The sequence below is a fragment of the Sander vitreus genome, chromosome 23, assembly GCF_031162955.1.
Source record: "Sander vitreus isolate 19-12246 chromosome 23, sanVit1, whole genome shotgun sequence".
Lineage (NCBI taxonomy): Eukaryota > Metazoa > Chordata > Actinopteri > Perciformes > Percidae > Sander > Sander vitreus.
In genome coordinates, this window is record NC_135877.1 from 22,285,175 (window position 1) to 22,309,904 (window position 24,730).

At 45.6% G+C, this 24,730-nt stretch overlaps 1 protein-coding gene across 10 annotated transcripts in view; it reads right to left on the reverse strand.

The window, feature by feature from the left end:
* Positions 1–24,730, reverse strand: part of LOC144512368 (reticulon-1-A-like) — a 51,734-nt gene that overhangs the window by 17,208 nt on the left and 9,796 nt on the right. For 2 of the 10 annotated variants that reach the window (XM_078243076.1, XM_078243077.1), the window contains 2 exons: positions 21,221–21,274; positions 17,102–18,565 (listed from right to left, as the gene is read on the reverse strand). The exons of 2 other annotated variants lie outside the window; for them this stretch is intronic. In XM_078243076.1, the coding sequence (XP_078099202.1) occupies positions 17,102–18,565; positions 21,221–21,274 (1,518 nt within the window). Of the gene's footprint in view, positions 1–3,406; positions 3,514–17,101; positions 18,998–21,220; positions 21,275–22,102; positions 22,146–24,730 lie in introns of those variants that run through there. 6 more of the 10 variants (XM_078243080.1, XM_078243079.1, XM_078243078.1 and 3 more) reach the window with 5 other exon arrangements.

A 24,730-nucleotide genomic window follows, 5' to 3' on the forward strand; every position in this document is an offset into this window, starting at 1 on the left:
TTGATTTCTTTTTTAGTTTACGTGCAAAAATATTCATGTAAGACAGAGATTCATGTTTATGTTGTGTTTAAACCCCCTACCTCTAGATGGCTATGCTGAGACACCACTAGTGTCCTCGCCTAACAGTGCCTAATGGCGTTTTTCCATCACATGGTACCTGCTCGACTCGCCTTGACTCGACACACTGTGTGTCTGTTTTCCGTTGCAGATGTTAGTACCGCCTCAGCGTGGCTGGTCGTTATACGCCGGCTCGACGCAAACACCAGCCAACAAGTATAAACATCAGGCCACATGAGCTTGTTTTCCAGTTCTGTGGAGGCTCCACGCAGAGCTTTCTCCGTAGCCTGTGTAAGTGGCCTGATGTTTATACTTGTGTGCTGGTGTGTGCGTCGAGCCGGCCACGTGTGTGTGTACGTGGCTACGGCGAAAGCTCTGCCTGGAGCCTCCGCAGAACTGGAAAACAAGAGGCGCCGCAGGAAACTGCCGTGACCTAACGCGACACCCAGAACGTGGAAGGTGTGTTGTTGTCAGAAGACACATTTAGTTTCAAATGAAGCTGGAGGCAGCAGAAAGAAACACAGCTGGCTGAACTATTTAAACATAGCAGGTTTGTTCAGGACACCCCCGTCTGTCGCTTTCACGTCACCTTTTGGTATCGCCTCAGCTCGCTGGGAACCTCGACTGAGGTGGTACTAAAAAAAGTACCTGTTAGCAGGTACCAGGGACTTTTTTTAATAATGGAAAACCAAAAAAGGCAAGTCGAGCAGGTACCATGTAATGGAAAAGCGCCATAGCAGTGCCTAACAGTGCCTAACAGTGCCTAGCAGTGCCTAACAGGGCCTGACTTTTTGCTAGAAGCTAACAATGTAGCTATGGCTGAACTTTGACCTACTTTAGCATATAAACATTAGCTCACTAAGAACCTGGGAACCACAATCCCAAACTGGCAGTTTACCTAAAGTAAACTTCTTTGACTTTTATGCACATCATGTCTTTTTAAATATTAGTTTTTCTAAAATTATATAGAAAAATCCCAATATATCACCTTACGCACAGTATCGAAATACACAGCAATATATTGAATCGTGAGCCATGTATCGTGATCCGTATCGTATCGCCAGATTCTTGCCAATACACAGTCCTATAGCTAACCCTGCGGTCCCTCTGCCTCCCCGCTGTGGGGGTCGGACTCTGCTCGGAGACAGCTGATCTGGTGACCCCGACCCTGCAATGACCGTGCTTGTATTTCACTGGGGAATTCCAGGCAGGTCAGTGGACAATATTAGCAGCGAAGGAGTCCTGGGTCTCCTGACGTCGCTCGCAGCCGTCTCATGCTGTACTCTGACTCTGAGCGACGAGAGGACATCAAACTGCACGCAGGAATCTGACAGTTTCATGTTTCGGGCCGCGCTTTTTCGGACATTAAAGCCTAAAAGTATTCATTTTAAAAAGGGCTCACTTTTAAAATTCAAGTACAGGATCCACATAAACCATTAGAGCTGCAAAGATCCATCGATGTATTGTCAGCTAAGATTAATTTGCAACTATTTTTAATCGGTTTGAGTCATTTTTTATGATAAAACAGGTAAACGTGTGTGATGTCAGCGTGTTAAATGTGACTGTCTTCTAGTGTCTTCTCTCCTCTGTGACAGGAAACTGAATATCTTTGAGTTGGGGACAAAACGAGACATTTGAGGACATCATCTTGAGCTTTTTGGGAAAAACTGATCCACATTTTAGAGACCAAACTACTCATTAATTCATCCAGAACATAATCCACAATGACAATAAAATCAGTATTTGCATCCCTACGAACCTCAAGTCTCAAAGACTAACATATATCCAGTGATAAAGGTTGTTTGCTGATAAGCTAAGCAGCATTAAAATGCAAACGGGGGCTGCGGGGTGAGCGGGTGTACGGAGAGACAAAGACCGACCGACCGTCTGTCTGTCTGACGGGCCACAATATGTCTGGCAGCCGACAAAAAACATTCAACAAAGAGGCTGAAAACCTCAAATCAGATTCGCTGCCAAGTGGACAAATCCAACTGACTCACTTTGTCAACAACATCCAGTGTTTGTGGAAGACTTCGGTGCACGTATTTGGGCGGGGGGTTTAGGCGTCCTTCCTTAAGACAAGGTTCCGTTTTCCAATTTCCCCTCATACACTTTGTCTTTGTGCGTCTCTTTGTAGTGGTGTTGCGTTGGGTCATTGTTTCCTTCAGGGTTGTTTTGGGGTCTCTGGTCATTCGGCGTCTTTTTATGGTAGTTTTGCGTCTCTTTTTCACATCATTTGACCGTTATTATCTCCATATCTACGTTTTAAAACCAATAATAATAATAAATCTATCCTAACTAATGTTCACTTTCAATTAGTTTAGGTAATGAAGATCTATTCACACCTGGGACTGTTCCAACATTAAGTATAATCAGCTCCTCTGTTGCTTGATAACAACTCTGCACAGTTTTTACCACAGTTACCTAAAGAAAAACAGCTTTTTAAAATGGATTTCAGTGCTGCTGCAGTTTTATTTGGACACAGACTTCCCCCAATCCCCACAGACCAGTAACGTCTCTTGGCTGCTTTAAAAACACAGACAGTTATTTAGACACAATACAAAAAAAAACAGTGGCTTCATTTTCCAGAAGCTTCTTTCATATTCAGCAAATATACAATACATGTGGGCGGTGACAGCTAGCTAGCACGTTAGCTGACAGTTAGCTCTCCGCTCAGTATCTAACCGTTTAGAATGCTAACGTGATGCTAGCTCTGCTAGCTACACAGCAGCGGCTGTGTGACCGTTGCTGCAATTCTTGACAGGGGTACGAAACGCGAAACTCGGCACAACACCGGCGGTTTTGACAGAGTCGTGGCTTGGATAGACAGACACGAACAGAGCAGGATGAAAGGAAACATGAAAAGAGGATAAGGTGGGGAAGAAGGAGAAGGAGGAGGAGGGGGGAGACCCCCGGTCCAAATGTGGCTGCCTGGCTACATATGGTAGCAGGCGTGCTAGCATCGGCTAAAAATAGACCCCGCATCACAGCTAACTAAACCCCGACTGCTGATCTCGTTTCGCTGTTATATCACGACCCGTGTCTCCAACATGGCTCCGAAGAGTTGTATTATCCTTCACAGGGATGCTGGGCGGTGTGGCAGCCCCCACACACCCACCGACAGCACAGCTCTCACCGCGGAGAACAAAACGTCAAACCGTCCGGCATGACCTCCGCAGGCGGCCCCGTCCGCCTCGCACCTTCCCCGGGCTGAATCCAGCCACAGTCCCCCCCCTCCCCCTGGTGCTCGTGAAATTTTCTAAAAAGCAGCGACTTTACTTTCCGCAAAATGTGGCATGTAAACGAGGAGAGAGGTAGTCGGTAGACAAAAGATTTTGACCAGACTAACCCTGTTTGGCGTCCATCTTGAACCTTCGCTAAGCATGCAGCGACACGGCGGCTCCGAGGTGAGAGAGAGACGGAGAAGAGAAGAAGGGGAGGGAGGCAGACATGCGCAGCTCGGCCTCTCTCACTTTGCATGACAGTAAAAGTACTAATACCATACTGAACATAAAAATACCCCGTTACAAGTTAAAGTCCTGCATTGAAAACGTTACTTCAGTAAACGTCTGTAAGTATCAGCAGGAAAATGTAGATAAAGTATTAAAAGTAAAGAATCCTCCCATTGTAGAAAGTGTATATATGTGTGTGTGTGTGTGTGTGAGAATCTTAATGTGTAAAGTAACTAAAGCTGGAACAGATGAATGTAGTGGAGTAGAAGTAGAAAGTGGCATGAAAAGAAAAGACTCAAGTAAAGTACAAGTACCTCAACATTTGGACTGAAGTACAGTACTGGAGTACATGTACTTAGTTACTTTCCACCGCTGACGACTGATTTCTACACATTCAGACTCTTACTGAATTTGTTAAAATAAAACATTAAGCTTCATGACTTATTTCCAGAAGAGAGAAAATTAAAGAAAGAAATAATCTGATGAAAAATCATCTTTCAGCGATTATCTTAATGAACTTGTACTGAAAATATGACTCATAATCCCATATGGTTTCCTTTAGTTCTGTACTGAAGTACACATTCAAGGTACTTGTACTTTACTTGATTATTTCCCCTTTTAAATTTACAGAAATATTTTTACTACACTCCTTTTTTTGGACGTTACTTTACAGACTCAGATTATTAAAACATAATATAAATCAGATAATAAATTATGCATGTGTGTGTGTGTGTGTGTGTGTGTGTGTGTGTGTGTGTGTGTGTGTCTGTCTCTGTCCGTGTGTGTGTGTGTGTGTGTGTGTGTCTCTGTCCATCCGTCTGTGAGTGTGTGTGGGTCTGTCTCTGTCCGTGTGTGTGTGTGTGTGTGTGTGTGTCCGTGTGGGTCTCTGTCCGTCCGTGTGTGTCTGTCTCTGTCCGTGTGGGTCTCTGTCCGTCCGTGTGTGTGTCCGTGTGGGTCTCTGTCCGTCCGTGTGTGTGTGTGTGTGTGTGTGTGTGTGTGTGTGTGTGCTCTGTCCGTCCGTGAGTGTGTGTGTGTCTCTGTCCATCCGTCTGTCTGAGTGTGTGTGTGTGTCTCTGTCCATCCGTCTGTCTGAGTGTCTGAGTGTGTGTGTGTGTGTGTGTGTCTGAGTGTGTGTGTGTGTGTGTGTGTTCCAAATGTGAGTGACTTCAGGCTGGTGGAAACATGTGATCTACACTTTGTGACACTGCGTGATGTTCAAAGTTCAACCAAGTCAGACAGAGTGTGTATGTGTGTGAAAGGCCGTCTGTTATTGCACAGTAACAGGGTTTCTAACGAGGATTATGACAGCGGCAGCGGGGTGGAGGCACGTTACCTAACCGGCTGTAAAAAGAAACACCAGCTCCATAAACGCAGAACAGATACAAGTTAAGAATTCAAATCCAGCCCAGTGGAAGGGAAGAAAGAGAGACTGTGCATTGGTTAGAAATCCATGTAAGGAACGCCAAGCTGAGCTGTGCAGGAACACCAGGTGCATGCTGGGAGAGCCACTGGCTTCAATATACTGGCATGATATCAGTCAAACAATCAAGTCATTTTCCTCGATTACTGGATTAGTTGTGTGGTTGGAAAATGGTGAAAAATGTGGATCAGTCCTCATAAGCCCAAGATGAGGTCCTCAAATGTCTCGTTTTGTCTACAACTCAAAGATATTTAGGGCCCTATTTTAACGATATAAGCGCAAGCCTGGTGCAGGTGTGTTTAGGGCGTGTCCAAATCCACTTTTGCTAGTTTGACGGCGGAAAAAAGGGTCCGTGTGCCGGGCGCATGGTTCTAAAGGGTTGACCTTAGTGTCTTCATTAATCAGAGGTGTGTTTTGGGCGTAACATGCAATCAACCAATCAGAGATCATCTCCCATTCCCTTTAAAAGCCAGGCGCGTTTGGACCTTGGAGCATTGCTGTTATGATGGAGGATTTGCACCGTAATGTTTGTATTAGTAATCTTCTGCATGTGTGTGTGTGTGTGTGCTGCTGTGCGTCCCTGTGTGTGTAACAAGCATAGTGTGCACGTGCTGTGCACGAGCCTAGGAGCATTTTACTAATGCTCTGTTAAAATAACAATGAAATGCTGCGTTATTGACTTTAGACCAGGTTTTTTGTTGGTCAATGGTGCCATCACTTCCCACTGCCTCAAGATAGCAATACTCCCAGAATGCACCTGAACACACCTCCCTGTAAGACCAGCACGCCCAGAATGCACCTGAACACACCTCCCTGTAAGACCAGCACGCCCAGAATGCACCTGAACACACCTCCCTGTAAGACCAGCACGCCCAGAATGCACCTGAACACACCTCCCTGTAAGACCAGCACGCCCAGAATGCACCTGAACACACCTCCCTGTAAGACCAGCACGCCCAGAATGCACCTGAACACACCTCCCTGTAAGACCAGCACGCCCATGGGCCACAGATGGGTGCAGGTGCATTTACTATTTAAACGACGTGGGCGCTGGACGGGAAACTGACAACTGGGTCGGTCTTAAACTAGCAAAGACTCTTGGGTCGCGCTGCGCCGGGTGCGAGATAGGACCCTCAGTTTACTGTCAGAGAGGAGAGAAGAAACTAGAACATATTCACAGTTAACAAGCTGCAAAAACATGGTCCTTTGAATCTTCTCTACACAAAGGCAGCAACTACCAACTGGTTTCATTTTACAGGATTGTACTGGTCTTGAAAGTTGCAGGACGGCAATCAACTACAAGTCATTTGTGAGGCTTTATTAAATGTGACTGGTCGTTGCTGTGCAGCTTTTATAAAACACGCTCTGACCACTGAAGAGAGTCGGTTTGGGTTTCCTCCCCGATGAACACATCACAATGACTTCAGGAAGCAGAGAAGAGAAGGGGAGTAATTCTGTCGGTGAAAACACGTGATGTGAAAGACGATGATGTTCCTCATTCCCAACGATGGATTACATACTGCTGACACTCGCACCAAAATGTGCTTATTCATCATCGGGCGACTCGGGCCTAAGGCGTCACACAAACCCTGCTGACAGAAACACAGCAGCTTCTTTCAGTCGAGCAGCCAACACTTCGCCGTCCTTGCTCGTTACCGGCTCGATGAACTGAGCCGGGCGCAGGCTCCGTTATGAAGCACACAGCCCCCCACACACACACGCACGCACACACACGCACGCACAAAGGCTTCAGTGTTGAGATGAGAAGCGACCGCAGCAGGACACATGAAGATCAGCAGGCAACAGGACGCACCATGTGATAACATGCTAATGCTCACAGTCTATATTCAGTATAAGACTCTATATTCAGTATATGACAGTCTGTATACAGGATAGAGAGCTCAACAGTGTGGTTCCGGAAGTAAAAGTCCCATCAATTTCCTCCGTAAGGATTTAGATCATCAGTCATAATGTCTAAACCCTCAGGAGGTAGACTGACCCCGAGCTACGAGGTTGTGAAACGAAAGCGTCCGTATGAAATCAACCTGGTTTTAAGTGATCATCTCCGATTGCCAGATCGTGAAGTTAAGTGTGGAAATGACATGTTTGACAGTGGGAGGACCCAGACCCTGAAACGGTGTTCGGGGCTCCCTGATAAAAGCTCAGAGGCATATCGGCGCTCGAGCACGATGTGCGAACGGTTCAAAGACGCCTCGCAGATGCATTCGAGATGCCTAGCATGCTGTCTGGGAGCTGCAGCCAATGAGAGGGCAGGACACGGGTTGAAGGGAAACCTGCGTGAGGGGTCGCCTGGAACAACACAACTTTATGCATGTGTTGCATTTGCAACACGGACCAACGTTGTCGTTGCACCTCGAGGAAAACGGGGCCGTTTTGAGAAGACGTGTGATCACCTTCTAGCTCGTCTTTACGTCTGTGGTTTCTGTCAGACATCTTTGGAAGTTGCACATCATGACTTTGGGCGTTTCCTTTTAGGAGTTGTTCTGGTTTTATATGTACAGTGCATTTCTTTGGGTGTTTACACTGAAAGCTGGAGGGAGAAATGGATCTCTTTGGGCTTCTGCAACTTGTAATGATTCATTTATTGTAGATCCTAAAATAAAAAATGGACAAATACGAAACGAAGGCTTTCATTTTCTCAGTCGATCGAAGTGCTCTTTCACGCAAAGAAATAATCATTTTAGGACAATGAAAAGCCACAAAATGCTCACACGTTAGTCGACCAATCGGCCCTTTTTGGCCTTCGTCAACTAGGATTTCGTTAGTCCATTAGTCATTTTTTTATGCTTTTTCATGCCGAATGATTTATTTCCAAGAAACGTCTGAGCACATCTCTGTTAAAATCCTTTTGCCCGATTCTTTGTGGAGAAACTCATGCATTTATATTGATCTTTTCTAGTCATAACAACCACTCGGAGCACAGATCTGTCCGTTAAATCAACTAAATCGAGAAAATCACAAGCGTTAGTTGACTAAAATATCTCGTCCCCTGGGGATGTAAAACCAGTTGCGTGTTAGTTTGTCTATCACACAATTAGATTTATAGTATATTATTATAGTAAATCCTAACAGGAGTTATCTCAGGACACTTTACAGATACAGTAGTTCTAGATCACCCCCCCCAAGAGCAAAAGCATTTAGTGCAACTCGGCACTCAGCAAGCACGGAGCACAGTCCTGAAAGCTCTGTCCTGACTGTCCTCCAGCTCATTAGCATATCCCCGACCACACTACTAGCCAATCATTAACCTGCCAGCTGCTCTTCTCTACTGTCCACCTTTGGTCACAGCGGCTGACTGGCCGGCCGTCCAAAGGTCCTCTCTGTAGGAAACCCCCCCCTGCAATCATGTTATCTGTGAGGACGCAGAGCCTGCCGGTACAAAAGGCAAGAAAAACAGCCGAGGAGTCACCATCGGGTCAAGTCACGTCAACAAAAAGTAGTCCCAAAGATGAACGGAGCGCGGTGATAAACATTTAGCAAAGCTTGATTGACTCCCCTTCATAATCTTAATAATAAGTCAATACAACACTAGACGCCACATGCAATCAAATGGAAATATCCTACAGTCCAGGACTGCAACTAATGATTATTTTCATCGTGGATTATGTTCTGGATGAATTAATGAGTAGTTTGGTCTCTAAAATGTGGATCGGAGTGTCCCAAAAACCCAAGAGGACGTCCTCAAATGTCTCGTTCTGTCCCCAACTCAAAGATATTCAGTTTACTGTCCCAGAGGAGAGAAGACACTAGAAGACAGTCACATTTCAGTTACACAAAAAATAACTCAAGTGATTATGAAAAAACTGTTCACAACTAATCGATAAGCTCAACTGCAGTCCAGAATTCATCGAGACAGCGATGGGACAGACAGGACAGGCAAGGTCCAGCTAAACGCGCTGCAACGTCCGACTCTTTCACACAACCAGTCTAGTCAGAGGTCGTCTCTGCTTTAAGCATCAATGTCAAATATCTATTTCTTTCAAATCAGCATGAAAGAAGAGCCATAGCGTTAAACAAGCTATTTGGGACGGCGTTTATTCCCAAAAGCACCTTGCAGCAGTGGACACGTCCCACAGCGTCCCGCTCCAACCACAGCGTAGAAGCTGTCCAACGAGACAAAGACAGAAAGGTGGAGGCATAGATACCCTGATCTCTCCAGAGCTTCGAGGCCGGCTCGCACTCCTTTCTGTCCACAGAGTTGTTCTCCATGCCGTCCGATCAGCAAACACACATTCCAGACAAGAGACGGACGAGCAAGAGGTGGTGAACGTGTGTGTGTGTGTGTGTGTGTGTGTGTGTTGGGCTGCAGGCAGAGGAGGAGGAGGAAGAGGAGGAAGAGGAGGGAGGAGAGAACCTGAGCGAGGCTTCCTGTGGGGGAGACTGCAGCGAGCGAATGAACTCGCTGCTGTCAGATGACTGCCTGCTGCCAGCGCTCTGACGCAGCAACTATAAACGTCTCTCCCTCCCCCCCCCCTCCCTCTCTCCCCCCTCCCTCTCTCACCCTCCCTCCCTCTCCCTCCCTCTTCACCCTCCTCCCTCTCTGCTTCACCCTCCCTCCCCTCCCCTCCTCCCTCCCTCTCTCACCCTCCTCCCTCTCTCCTTCACCCTCTCTCCCTCCCTCCCTCCCTCCCTCCCTCCTCCTCTGCCTCCCCTCCTCTCTCCCTCTCCCTCCCTCTCTCCCTCCTCCTCCCTCCCTCCTCTCCCCTCCCTCCTCCCTCCCTCTCCGCCTCCTCCCTCCCTCCCTCCCTACCCTCACCCTCCCTCTCCCTCCCCTCCTCCCCTCCCTCTCTCTGCCTCACCCTCTCTCCGCCTCACCCTCCCTCCCCCTCCCTCCCTGCCTCTCCCTCTCTCCTCCCTCCCTCTCTGCCTCCCCTTCCTCTCTGCTCAGCCTTTTTGGCATGCTCTCTCCCTTCCTCCCCCCAATCTGATCTTCCCTTTCCCCTCCTTTTTCTCAAACCAACTTTCACCCCCCAGTTTCTTCATGCTTTATCTCACCCCTGCTTTCCCTTCGTCATCCCTCCCCCCCTCCCCTCCGCTGACGAGGCAGTGAGAGGGAGCAGATGAAGGACTTTTAGTCCATCTATGTGAAACTGATTGGGTTGTATTTACTGCATCGGGCAGCTTCAACGGAAACCTGCTTGGTGTTTGATATATTAAAACGGGTTAAAAAACAAAGTAACTGCAACTCCTTACCCAACTACTCAGCTGGTAGCCTGCAGGTTAACTGTGAAGTGCTGAAAGAAAGCATTACATATCTGCTTTGGAGCTTCAACTAACTATTGGTTTCATTAGTGGATTAATCATGTGATTATTTACATGATACAGGAGTCGATAAAATGGTTAAAAATGCTCTTGTTTTGACCGAGCAACAGTCCAAAAACCCAAAGATATTTAGTTTATAATCTAATAATTAAATAAGTCTTATTAGATCCCATAAAATCCTATTAGAAGTTAAGTTCTTGTGGAGCTACATTTTTATTTTAAGATCAATTTATTGTTTTTTTTATCAGTAGACATACAGAACAAGAACAAAAACCCTCTCCCACCCCCCACCCTCTGCGGTCTCGAGGAAAACCTAAATAAACAGAAGCCCCACCTTGCCTAGCCCTCCTCTAGTTCTTGTGATGCTGAGGTCGTCAGGTCTGATATTTGTGCTGCTGTGTTTCCCATAGGTCTATAGTAGATGACTTGGCTTTGTTAATCCTGGCTGTAGAGAGCTCCAGCATAACTATGTCTAGAAAATACGCCAACCACTGTTTTATACAAAGCGAGTGGGGGGGGGGTCAGTGCTGAGCTATCTTTTTCTTGGTTGCAGTTGAGCCGGCTAGCCATATCCTCCTCTGTCTCCCGAGCAGGTGGAATTAATGCCGCTTTTCCACTACAGGGTACCTGCTCGACTCGCCTCTACGCTCCTTTTTGGGTTTTCCATTACAAAAAAAAGTCCCTGGTACCTGCTAACAGGTATTTTGTTTAGTACCACCTCAGTCGAGGTTCCCAGCGAGCTGAGGTGAGCCGAAAAGGTGACGTGAAAGCGACAGACGGGGGCGTCCTGAACAAACCCGGTATGTAACAGTTTAACAAGCTGTGTTTATTTGCTGCCTCCAGCTTCATTTGAAACTAAATGAGTCTTCTGGCAACAACAACACACCTTCCACGTTCTGTGTGTGTGTCGCGTTAGGCTATGACGACCAGCCACGCTGAGGCGGTCCTAAAATCTGCAATGGAAAACGGACGCACAGTGTGTCGAGGCGAGGCGAGGCGAGCAGGTACCATGTAATGGAAAAACGCCATTAAAGTCATCATTAAGTAACAAAGCAATCAGGTCTGTAGGAAGTCGACATCCTATCACATCAGATATTATTGATGTTTTATTCCAGAACTCATGCACCTGGTCACACTCCCAGACCTGGTCACACTCCCAGACCTGGTCACACTCCCAGACCTGGTCACACTCCCAGACCATGTGCAGGAAAGTTCCTGTTTGTTCAGGTTGGCAGAACGTGCAGTAGGGAGTAGGAATGACTTTAGAGACGTATCTCTTCTGAGGAGTCCAGTATGTCCTATGGCATATGTTGAAGTGGATCTGCTGGTGGTTTGGGTTCTTGGAACAGTGGGAAATGTCCCAAACTGTCTCCCAATTAATTGCGTTCCCCTCAGGGCTCAGCTCTCGCTCCCATTTCTTTACTATTAGGAGTTCTCCTATGGATACTTGCATCAGTTTAGCATTGTGGAGCTACATTTAATATTTGTGTCTTAATACTTTGCCCTCTTTTGTAAAGGTATCATAAGACCTAAAGTCATTTTGGAACAGTAGTATCCAGTAACACCCAGACTAATCTTTTCAGTCACCGTCACCGTTTCCAACAAGCAGTTTAGGGATAACACAAAATAATGGCTGGTTCTCTGCCAAAATTAGCTCATTTTCAAAAAACGCTGCCAAGATTTCCAGGAATTTACGGGAGAGCAGGAAAGCTGAACATAATGTACCGGTCAGAACAAAGACATAAACCTAAATACAAAATAATCTTGACTACATAAGCAGGGAACCCCCCAGGATTCTCCAAGTTAAATGTAATACTTTTTGGTTTTTTTGGGGCATTTTGGGTCTTTATTTCTATAGGACAGCTTAGACATGAAAGGGGAGAGAGAGAGGGGGAATGACATGCAGCAAAGGGCCGCAGGGCAGAGTCAAACCTGCGGCTGCTGCTGCGTTGAGGAGTTAACCTCTATATATGGGCGCCTGCTCTACCAGGTGAGCTACCCAGGCGCCCATATTTAAGACTTTAAGACATTTTTAATACCACTAAGGATGGACTTCACGGGCCATATAACGGAAAATCAGTATGGAGTTTAAACCCGAGAACAGAAGCCTCTACCAAGAAATGTTACCTGCATTTAATTTATGTGTTTGTACACCATTAACGTGAAATGTTTAGTCACGACATTACGGCATTTGTTTAATCCTACAAAATCCTAGAAAATGTTGAGACATTTTGTAAAGGAAGTATTAAATGTAAGAGGTTTTTTTGGGTTCCCTACTGAGGCTGAAATGATTTCAGTGTATCTGGTGTTAAACATAATATCTGATTACTTGTTTAAGACTTCATCATCTCAGTTGTAATCACCGACTTCTTCCACTAGAGGGCACCTGCTCCTTTTAGATCCCTCTGTCTCTCTTCCAGACTATTTCTCATTCATAAAACCTCATTGAACTATGACAGAAAACCTGTAACGGTCACACAATGCAGCAGTTTTTGGGTGAGTGACAAGCGAGGCGTCAGTCGCAGAGAAATCTCTGGATCAATGAACTGTCCTGGTCTCATTATCTAAAAGCTCTATGTGTCCAACTGGTTTTTATGTAACCGTTCTTGATTTTACTATAGGTTTTATTCTTTATTATGTTGTTTTATTCTTGGTCCTTCATGTAAAGCACTTTGGATACGTGCTGGTTTGCTGTATGAATAGATGATTGACTGACTGACTGTAGTATGGGATGTTTCCACTGACCTGCCTCTTTATCAGTCGCTGCCCCGCTACAAACAAACAAGAGACGGCTGAACATAAAGGATAGTACAAAGATCGTCCTCAGAGAGACAAAGTGACCCTTCCAAAACACACACACACACACACACACACACACACACACACACACACACACACAGGGTCAAAGGTTAGATCTGATGCAAGTCTAACAAATGTTAGACAAAAAAACCCACCTGCTTATTTTTAGTTACTGCAACGTAATCTGCACTTGCAATCACCTAAAAAGGTGCAGTAGGTGAGACTTCTAAAACTCCCCGTCTGTCATATCTGCTGAAACTGACCCTATGTTCCAGTAGAACTACATGAAGCAGGTCATTAAAACAAGAATCTGGCTCCTCTGGCTCCACCTGCAGCCTGTAGTGTCCGCCGCTCCCTGTTCAGATGCACCAATCAGGGCCAGGGGGGGTGTCTAACTGCGTGTCAATCACTGCTCATGCACACACATTCATTCTCCCTTGTGGGGGGAGGGGCTTTGGAGACCGTTTGGGCTTTAGCAGAAAGGGGGGAGGGACTGAGAAGTTGTTGATGTTCACATTTTTTGGCTAAGTCCTGGATCTTCACAATCCTACCTACGGCACCTTTAACGCACCAAAACTATATTTTAACAGTAAAAAATACTTGTACCAACGTACATGTGTGCAGCCGCTTAAAGCCACAACACAGACGCCACGCAGCACCTCTGACTGCCAACATTTAGTCAATCATTTGAGATAATTAGACTGTAAATCAATTACCCGAAAGACAGAACCAACTCATAATCGCGTTATCATTTAATGTTCAGGCACAAAGATTTGCTGCCATCACTCTTTAGTTTTGGACTGACTGTCAGACAAAACAAAACATACGAAGACGTCACTTCCAGCTCGAGGAAAAGCAGCAATGGGACTTTTTTTTCCCCCCCCTCTCTATTTTCTGATTTTTACAGACCAAACTAAATTACCGGCAGAATAATAAATAGGAATAATAATCGTTTGTTTCAGCCCTAAAAAATAACAGTTTGTTGCCATTTGTGTTAAGCCATAAAAAACACAAACATCTGAGTAAAGAAAAGGAATGAGAAAGTATAATTCTGGTATCAGTCGGACGTTCATATCGGAGGAGAAAAACTCAAATGAAGCGAGCTGCTCCCAGCGTGAAGGAGGGGGACTTATGTTCAGATCGCAGCTCTGCGCCTCAAGTTGTATAATGAACATTTGCTGAGTGGTTTCTGGGTCGGAGAAACCCTTTGTGGTCCTGCCAGTGTCGCAATGCAGGGAGGAGGAGGAGGAGGAGGGGAGGAGGAGGAGGAGGAGGAGGAGGAGGAGGAGGAGGCGGCTTTAATTAACAGGAGATCCCTCCGACAAACGCAGTTAAAGCTCGTCCCAAAAGAGCAAAGTCCTTCTGCTTCAGATACAGTCTGCAACGCTGTGGTTGGCATTACTCACAGTGTGTGTGTGTGTGTGTGTGTGTGTGTGTGTGTGTGTATTAACCGATCGATATCGGTTCAAATAAAACGGAGTCATCCATTAAAATGAAGACTAGCAGTTGTTGTCGTCAGAGAGACAGCGGAGCCTCGGGGGAGTCATTCATCACCTCCTAAGAGCCCCCGAAGAAGGCAGCTATGCATCCGTTTTAACAGAACGGTCTCTGTAATATCACTCCATCAGTTTTATTCTCACGCAGTTGCCTCAGGGTGCAATAAAGACAGACAAACACTGAGGTTTGCACATCAACAAGAAGACTTTAAAAGCCCCAGTGTGTAACGTGTTTAGTTGTTCATTCTCAGAATCTGGTTTGAAATTTTACATTTTCATGAACTGGGGGAGACGCTCCATATTCATGCTCCATCTTGAAATACGTTAGCTGGTAAGAGACATACAGGACATACTGCTGATCAAGGATATACTGCTCCACGTGTGTGTGTGTGTGTGTGTGTGTGTGTGTGTGTGTGTGTTTTCTCTGTCACATAATGAACTCCCAGCTGCTGCTAATGCTGCTAACGGCTATCGTAGCTTCCCGGCCCCGGCACGTTTGAAGAAGGAAACACGGAGGACCGCCACGTATTCAAAAACCCAAATTTCAGGAACAGGAGTCTTCGTCGTATTCTTAGAAAAAGTAAAACAGATATTGAAAAGAGCAAGAGAGCGTCTTTTTGAAGCGTGAAGGCTACCGTAGCTGTAATACGTACTTTGAACTGCGTGGTGCGATGTGTGATCTCTACGTTAGACGGGAGAAACTCCCACACATCGGAGCTTTAAACTTGCCTTGGATATTAGAGGAAGGGGCAGAAGAACCATTAAGGTTATCAAGTGGACTATTTCCATCAATTGCATGAATTATGTCCACAAAAGAGGAAGTACCCCCCCTCCCAAATAACCCACACCAATCCTCCTGAGGGCTGCAACTGACGATTATTGGCAAAAACAAAAGAGCTAATTGTTAGTTACAAGGTGTGAGAGACCCATCTGGCGTCTTCAGATGTCCGAACAAACTGTCCAAAAACTAAAAGATATTTAGTTTACCGTCATAAAAGCAAAGAAATGCAGCAAATCCCCACACAGCCCTAGCTGGAACCAGCAAATATTGCTTGATTAAATGACTAAAATGATTTCTTTGACTTGGTTTTTACATGTTTTGTACTTCAAAAAGTAGTCTTGACTTTTCTGGGAGTCATTTTCTCTCATGTGGAAAGAATGTAAATGGTACAACAGCAGCAGTATCACGGTTTTTAAAGTGAAGGCATTCATTTCATGTTTGTTGTCATACATGAACGCTACTTATGATCTAGTGAACAAATCTATAGTGGATACTTGGATCTTCCAGCAACCTTAATACATCCATGTTTTCTATTTCAAACCAAGTCAAAAATCAGTTTAGAGAAGGCTTAATAACACGCCTAGGTAAATATTTAGAGAGCGTACTCGATAGAAAGCTCAACCTCCTCTAAAGTCACTGCAGTTCAAGTTATTTGGCACAAAGGTAGAACCTCAGGTGCATAAAATCTGACGCAATCTGTGTAACAGGGTGCGGAAAAGAAGCACATGACTCAGAGGCAGTAACAGGGTGTGGTTGGTAGCTCTGTGTGTGTGTGTGTGTGTGTGTGTGTGTGTGTGTGTGTGTGTTTGTGGTCTATAAAGTGGTGTTGGGTTTCTGATCAGCATCTCGAGTTATTTCTAGAGCAGAGAGAAGCTAAAACCAGACAGAAAGGTCATCCAATTCCACCGCAAAAATGCTCAGGGTGAAAATGGAAATGACGCGACGAGTTGTACGTCAGTAACCAGACTGGTCTCATGAAGTGGCGCATGTATGACACGCCAACTCGTATGCCATTGTTGGCGTGTTATAAAGACGCATACTCATTTTTTAGCATGTTTATCAACGCCGTTTGGCCTCCATTGACCTACATTACCTTGCGACTGCGTGTGAATTTACGCCGTAGCGAGTAGTTTCCACGTTTGTTGTTTTCCTAAACCCAACCGTGGCCTCGCCATAGCTCAAAATGCGTACAGCTAACACGGCACATGGCTTTAGGAAAGTGGCGTGTATGTTTACGCAAAGTCATGATGTCACGTTGGTCGGTCTGTATCCCACGATTTCTCATTTCTGTTCGTCATCGTGCATAAAAGATCTTTAGTATCTTGTACTTTCTTTCCAGTGGTTTTTAAAAGAGACAATGAAAAAGGTGCTTATGTTTTCCGACAGAACAGTTATCACGTTTTACTTACCTCATCTTAAAATGTAAAGATAAAATGATCAGGTAGACAGAAATTATGTCATTATAATGAGACGGAAATGCACAAAATGCAGCAAAAGCAAAAAAGCTCGAACTGCGATGGAACACACAACCACAGATTAAACCAGACTCTACAAAATGCGAGGGTTAATTTTCAAAGAAAGGGTAAAAACAAAAAAAACAGAAGAAGGGAGGATGCAAGAAAGGAAAAAGTGACACGAGGGAGAAAGTGATGGGATCTAAAGTAAATACTGGCTGCTGGTTGGTTGGCAGAAAATAGAAAGGAGGAGAACAAAAGAGTGAAGATGAAAATGATGCCGATGATCATGGAAGTGCCAGTGAAAACTGAGGAGGATGTGGAGGGATGGTTTCCATGCCGGGACTGCTTTATTTTACCTGCTCTTATGTTCACGTTTGGCATCTTAAGCACTGTGCCTTCTTCCACGCTCTTCTTAGCGACCGCCTCCTCTGGTTTGCGGACGGGGGAGTGGATGAGCGGAGCTTGGGGTGCGGGCTGCTGGATGTCGAGCTTCTCCAGCTCGGCCTTGCTCTTCTGGGGGGAAGCCTGCGTGAGGAGGAGGTAGGAGCTCTGACTTGGAGCCTCCTCTTCGACCTCGGGGGGCGGTGCTACTTTTGTCACAGGCGGAGCAGAAAATGGAGCCACATCTCTCTGCCCAAAGCTTAGGTCATCATCTTCATCCATGGGGATCTCTGGGGGCTTGGAAGAGGCAAACTTGGAAGTATCCAGAGCCTCGAGAAACTCGTCGATGACGCCCCTCGGTGGCCGCTCGATGAACTCAAACTCCTCAGAGGAGACTTCATGCTCAGAGACCTCCTCGGCCAACTCTGGCTCCTCCATCTCCATCTTCTGGTCCATCTTCTCCGTTTCCACCTGGAAGATGGCGGGGTTCTTGGCCATGGCTTCCAGGACCGGAGACAGGGAGTCTGCGGTTGGTGACTCCGAGTCTGAATCCTCAGTGGGGGTCTTTTTGCTCTGGAGGTCAAGGGGCTCAAACGCTTTGGTCATTTTGGGAGAATCGTGGCTTGAAAACCAATCTTTCTGCTCGACCTTGACTGGTTCCTCTTCTTTCGCCTTATTGGGGGTGGTTTCCTCGGCTCCTTTGACAAGATCGAATGCGTCAAAACCTTTGTCGTCCTCAACTTTTCCTTTGCCTTTCACTTCCAGCTCCTCGGTCATCTCCTTCAGCAGGGACACTTTAGCATCGAAGGCAAACGGGTTGTTAGCCGACAGGTTGATTGGAGGGTTGGGCGACTCCATCATCCTCCGTTCAAGGATGGGACTCTGCTCAGGGCTTCCCTCCGAGGAGCCAGAGTCCATTTTGTCGGGGTTGAGCGGGGACGACTTCAGGATGTCTGGGAGCGACGGTGGCAAGGCTGAATCCTCTTCCTGCTCGTCATCGTCTTCGTCATCATCATTTTTCAGATCTTTCAGACCAGATGAGAACTGATTCACCGATTGCATGAGCGAGTCAGCGGCCATCTTTCCCGTCTCAAATGTTTTCCCATCGTCTAAGAAAGATGGAGGGGTATCCTGGGATTCTCCAGTCTGGCCGTACTGGACCAGATCCGGAGTGGGACTCTCGGACATTTTGGAGGCCCTGCTGTCGGACTTGGAGTCTCCGAAATGGGAGTAGCCACTATCCGCCAGTGGGGAATAGCCCTCAAATGGGTTATTATTCTTCTTCACCTCATACATCAGGTCATCATCTTCGTCAGACTGGTTGTCGTGCAGGTCCGGCTTGTACCCAGAAGAGCTAACGGGAGCCGTGTCCTTGGTGAAGGAATCCATGGAGACCTTGGAGTTGTCTTGAGATGCAAGGAATGGTGAATCCCAGGGCTCTGTTGGGTTAGAGGAGGCAAGGTGAGACTCAGGGACCTTCATCTTGGGGTTCACGGGGGAGGGGCCAGCGGAGGACCTGTCTGAGCTAATCATCTTCTCCTCGGGCGAAACGGAAACTCCGCTGTCTTCACATGGATTATGAGGCCCTGGGTCTTTCCCTAAACTCAGGTAAGGACCGGCTAACGGATCAAGTAGGTCTTCCTTACTCTTACTAAGGCCCGGTCCAGAGTCACCCTCTTCACCCACCCAAGGCATGTCCTTGGAATGAGTAGTGGGGGGTTCAGTGGAGAAGGAGACCAAGGATGCAGCGAATCCCGAAGTAGGGGGCTGGTTGGGACTCTCGGTCAGAGAGAGCTCCTCCAGAGAGTCGGGGGAGTGAAGAGGGGAGAGAGGAGAGATGGGAGCAGGGGAATCACCCTTCTGCCCAAGTGCTTGAGTAGAGAGGGAGGAGGGAGAATGCAATACAGCACATATCAAAGACATACTCCATTCCTTATGGTGCCAACCACACCTGGGTAGAACTGTTACTAAAAACATTTTTGAGGAAGGCATCACCAGACAAGTGCTGCTAAAAGGTTGGCTGTGGAAGGCAGAATAAAAGGAAATGAACTTTTATGACATTGGAGGTGGCCACCTCCACTATAAAATAATATTTAATTAGCTCTGCAAAGTCTAATTGATGTTTATGACAGACAGTGCGGTAAAGATTGTGGGTTTTTCTCTTGGAATTTGTTTAGTTGTTGCTTATCCTACTTAAAGTAATGCTGCCCTGTATTCAGTTATCATCAATCAAGTAAAATGTAACGGCTAAACCTATAAAATAAGATCCTTCTGACCCAAACGTTTGTTTCCAATACTTTCCGGGTAAACACCTCCTAAGTCCTGTGCATACAATTTAACAGCGCTGAGCAAACAGGGACGAGGAACAACTGGATCTACTATCATCTCCCTCATCTAAAATGCATGTTTGACGCTTTCATTTGTCAACACTTTGACTAACGTTAGCTTGGAGAGCTAATCTACCTGTTGGGCCACAGACTAAAGAAAACGACGCCACCCAAACTAGAAGTCAGTCCGACCGGCGGTGACATGTTGCTAACGCTAGATTTGGTTTATCAAAGACGCTAGCAAAGCAACACAGGACTAGCCTGACATCGTCATACTCAGATTCTTGTCAGAATATGAGTCTGCTCCATTGGGCTGTGATTATGGGGCGTGTTTCAACCCAACCAGGAAAGAAAATGCCTCTGCACTCAATTGGATAGACCTACAACCAATCAGAGCAACGGATAGACCTACAACCAATCAGAGCAATGGATAGACCTACAACCAATCAGAGCAACGGATAGACCTACAACCAATCAGAGCAACGGATAGACCTACAACCAATCAGAGCAACTGATAGACCTACAACCAATCAGAGCAACGGATAGACCTACAACCAATCAGAGCAATTCCGCAATTGTGCGGACGGGCATGGCAACGTGTATACATACGTGATCGCGGTTCTCTGTTCCTCTTTTAAAAGGAATGCGCTGTCGATATCTTCTAGAACAGACGCAATGGCAGCCATCTTTGTTGTAATACAATTCAAGCGTTCTTTGGTAACGTGGTTGATTACGTTACTGCTGATCATCTGTCCATCATCGTGTAAAGCCCGCCCTGACGATTTGATTGGTCCAAACAGCTCTGGTTGGAGCATAGTTGCTCCACGACGGATCAAGTCCAGACTGAACTTCCCGACCTCAAATGTTGTGGGCGGGGCTAAGCTCGGCTGGCATCCAGACTAACACAGGACAGTAATTAGAGCAGAGACCACTGATAGGTCGGACCTCCGGGGCTTAACCTCCGTGCTCAACTATATATATTTTAGCGTTACAGTTACGGCTGAAAATGACAACAGAAATAAACACATATCTCAGCAAATCATAATGGCCATTTGTCTACCCGGAAGCGATTTTTGTGTTAACATTATGGTGATCTAGTCCATAGAAATAATAGGATATAGAACTGTCTTTTGAGTGTTGGGAAAGATAAATCCAGCATCAAGTAGGGAAGGAAACTCATTTGTCTTTGGGCAGAGAGCTCTGACAGTCAGCTTTTTGGGTTATTCATGATATGGTTTCCAATGTTTTTTGGGAGAGCAGACTACCTTCCACAGTCAGGATTTGTCAGCTCTTGGTCTGTATTTACCACGCTGGTTTGATGCATAGTGGTAAAACATGTTTTTTCCCCAGGTCTGGTGCCAATAAACCATGCCAAAATCTGTCTTACAAACACAAACTGTTAAGTGATGGTAGATAATGATTCCTCTCAGAGATTGTTTGCGAAATATAATAAAATAATATTGTTTCTGAGGAGAATCACTATTCCTACTCTAATACTTGAGTAAGTTCATGTCAATCTACTCTACAACAGCAATCACATGTGAGTCACAATGCAACACAAGCAAAGTCAAACATCCGGTTTAGTGTTAAAAATACAAACCCACAAGCATCATATGCTATTATACAAGTGACAAAAATCTACAGCTTCTTACATGCAAAGGGTTATTTTTGCCACTTAAATGACAAACGGTTGGGGAGTGAACTAAAGAATAGGTGAAAGGAAAATTAAATGAGGAAGAGGGGAAACCGCGAGCAGAGAGAACTTGCCTGTAGGGAATTGCATCAGAGGATGAGGCTGAGCTTTAGAAGGAGAAGGTACATCTGTGGAGGAAACAAGAGAAAGCAGCAGAAAGTGAGTTTTAAGTCAGCCCAGAAGAGAAAGACCAGGGGAAGTGACAGATAGCATCTCCATTACAAAAAGGAATTAAGTCTGAGATATGTGATGTCTTAATTACAGCTTCTGTGTGTAGTTAAGAGAGAGAGAAAAACAAATGGGGACATGTAGGTCCCTGCAGGGTATTCTTCACCCAATTTCAAAATAAAGCTCCCCAGAAAAACACAAGCTACAGAACTAAGGCTGGGTATCAAACCTTACAGGAGGTGTTACAGTGGTGCTCATAAGTGTATGAACTCATGCTAAAGTTGACTAAAAAGAGGAATACAATTGTTTTTGGAAATTGATCTTAATGCCTTAATTAAAAAAAATTGAAAAAATCCAACCTTTAAAGGACACCAAATGTCTTTGTGAATGAATAATGTATCGTAAATAAATAAATAAATAAATGTTCTTCCTTAAAATACAGGGGGCATAAGTCAGTACACCCCTATGTTAGATTCCCATAGAGGCAGGCAGACTTTTATTTTGAAAGGCCAGTTATTTCATGGATCCAGGATACTATGCATCCTGATAAAGGTCCCTTGGCCCCCCATCATCACATACCCTTCACCATACCCCCCCATCATCGCATACCCTTCACCATACCTAGAGACTGGCATGGGGTACTTTCCATAAGATCATCTCTCAATGCAAATCAAACGGAAATACAACCATGTTAATCTCTAGGAGGATTTATTTATTCCTCTTCTTAAGTCAACTTTCGCATGGGTTCCCAAACACTCCGGTTTCAACAGTTTTTTCTACATACGTACACGTCTCTATATACGACGATACAGTCATTCTCAGGCGTCAACGGACCGTACAGAGGCAGGGACAGCAGAGCACAGATGCTGAGAATCCAGATACGCTGACCAATCCGGAGAATCCGGATACGCCGACCAATCAGAGCAGACTGGGCTTTTTAAAGAGACAATCGCTCCAACAGAGCGTCTCATACAGAGGGTGAATACAGATGCAGCAGCCATGGGCAGTATGAGAAAGATGAAATGTTTTTTTAACATTAAAGCATGTAAACATATTCTAGTACAAACACAAAGTATACATCTAAAAATGGTAGCTAATAGGTCTCCTTTAACCTTTTTAAAGAGCACAACATTCATAGGATGTTGAAAGAGATGCTGAATGTTTACGTGGCTTACTTATCAAGTTCTCTCAAGTATGTGAATATTTGTTAAAGGATTGGTAGGGAGGGGAGGGACAGAGCAAGATATAACAGACATGACAGCCTGCTATGCAGAAAGATAAAGGCTGCGAGCATACAGAAGAGGACAGCTGTCGTAATGAGACAAGAATGGAAAGAATCCCCCTCTGATCAGGTGGAAGTGATTACGTTTAGTGGTTTGTAATCCTCAGATTTCACAGAAGTGAGCAACACGGGCTGCATACAAAACAAGTCACTGAACTGAAATCTACAACAATGTTATCAAAGATAGTGTGAACTACTTTTAAAAGCGTTAGGAGTTATGTAACTAACAGCACCTTTTGACACGTCAACATGGCTTCAGTGATTTGATCAGCGATGAGAGCCTATTAAACTGAATCAAACTAAGGACAACAGACATGTTTCTGGCTCTTCTACCAAAGCTACTAAACTACATGTGGCAGCAAACACAAAATGAAGGGCGATGAGAGAGAGAGAGAGAGAGAGAGAGACAGACAGACAGAGAGAGACGGAGAGAGACAGAGAGAGAGAGAGAGAGAGAGAGAGAGACAGACAGACAGAGAGAGACGGAGAGAGACAGAGAGAGAGAGACGGAAAGAGAGAGAGAGAGAGACAGAGAGAGCGAGACAGAGAGAGACGGAGCGAGAGCGATACAGAGCGAGAGACGGAGCGAGAGCGAGACAGCGAGAGAGAGAGAGAGAGAGAGACAGAGAGAGAGAGAGAGAGAGAGAGAGAGAGAGAGAAAGAAACAGACAGAGAGAGAGAGAGCGAGAGAGAGAGGCCGATGAATAACCCCTTTAGGGTGAGCAACTGGAACAGTAACAGGACGTCATCACTCGCGAAGTCACGGCAACCAAATAAACAACAGGGTGAGTACTACCTGTCACCAAAGCCCGTCTACAGAAAGCCGTTCCACTCCATATTCAGCCCCATTAGACCTACTTTGGTTGCAGTTCCACCAGAGTTCCACTACGGGTGATGGCGGTCCAGTGCTAAATGAATGGGACTCTATGGAGCTACTAAATGAATGGGACTCTATGGAGCTAGATGCTAAATGAATGGGACTCTATGGAGCTAGATGCTAAATGAATGGGACTCTATGGAGCTAGACGGCTACATTTGTCTCTTTCGCCCGATTGTCGTTGAGAAATCTCAGATCTGATTGTAGTTTTTGCAAGTTCAACATGGATTATAGGTCAAAAGTTGAATGAACGAGTACTTGTGTCCTTTCGATTTCTTACAGGTTGAGTCGTTGTTGCCCATAACACGCTAGCATTCTGCTAATGAATGCTGATTGGTCAGTGAAGGACTGATTACGATCGGAGATCCCGCTTGACGATATCCAAAGCAGAACCAGAATGTCAGAGTGAATATTTCGGTGTGGTCTTTAAAACATTAGCAAACCTCTTTCTAGCACGTGAATTAACAGGGAGAGCCTAACCTGTCAGCTGTGTTGCATTAACAGAGAGAGTCTAACCTGTCAGCTGTGTTGTATTAACAGAGAGAGTCTAACCTGTCAGCTGTGCTGTATTAACAGAGAGAGTCTAACCTGTCAGCTGTGCTGTATTAACAGAGTCTAACCTGTCAGCTGTGCTGTATTAACAGAGAGAGTCTAACCTGTCAGCTGTGTTGTATTAACAGGGAGAGTCTAACCTGTCAGCTGTGTTGTATTAACAGAGGGAGAGTCTAACCTGTCAGCTGTGTTGTATTAACAGGGAGTCTAACCTGTCAGCTGTGTTGTATTAGCAGAGTCTAACCTGTCAGCTGTGCTGTATTAACAGGGAGAGTCTAACCTGTCAGCTGTGTTGTATTAACAGAGAGTCTAACCTGTCAGCTGTGTTGTATTAACAGAGAGTCTAACCTGTCAGCTGTGTTGTATTAACAGAGAGTCTAACCTGTCAGCTGTGTTGTATTAACAGAGAGTCTAACATGAAATCCGCACGCGGGTCCCGTGAAATATGACAGCTACAGTTTATTGGAAAATAGCATTGTGGACACTGAAGTTATCAGACCCCAGATGAGACGAGAAGCTAACGTTAGCGAGCGCTGCGGTGACAGTTCCTCTGCCTCCCCGCTGCAGGAGAACGCTGTATCAACGTTACGGTTTTAAAACCGTTTTCCAGGTTAGTGGGGGTGCATACCGCTCAAAAAACAACATGGGAAAGCGTAGCTAGTAATGTTCACTCAGCGTTTTTGTTGTTAAACTGTGTGTAAAATG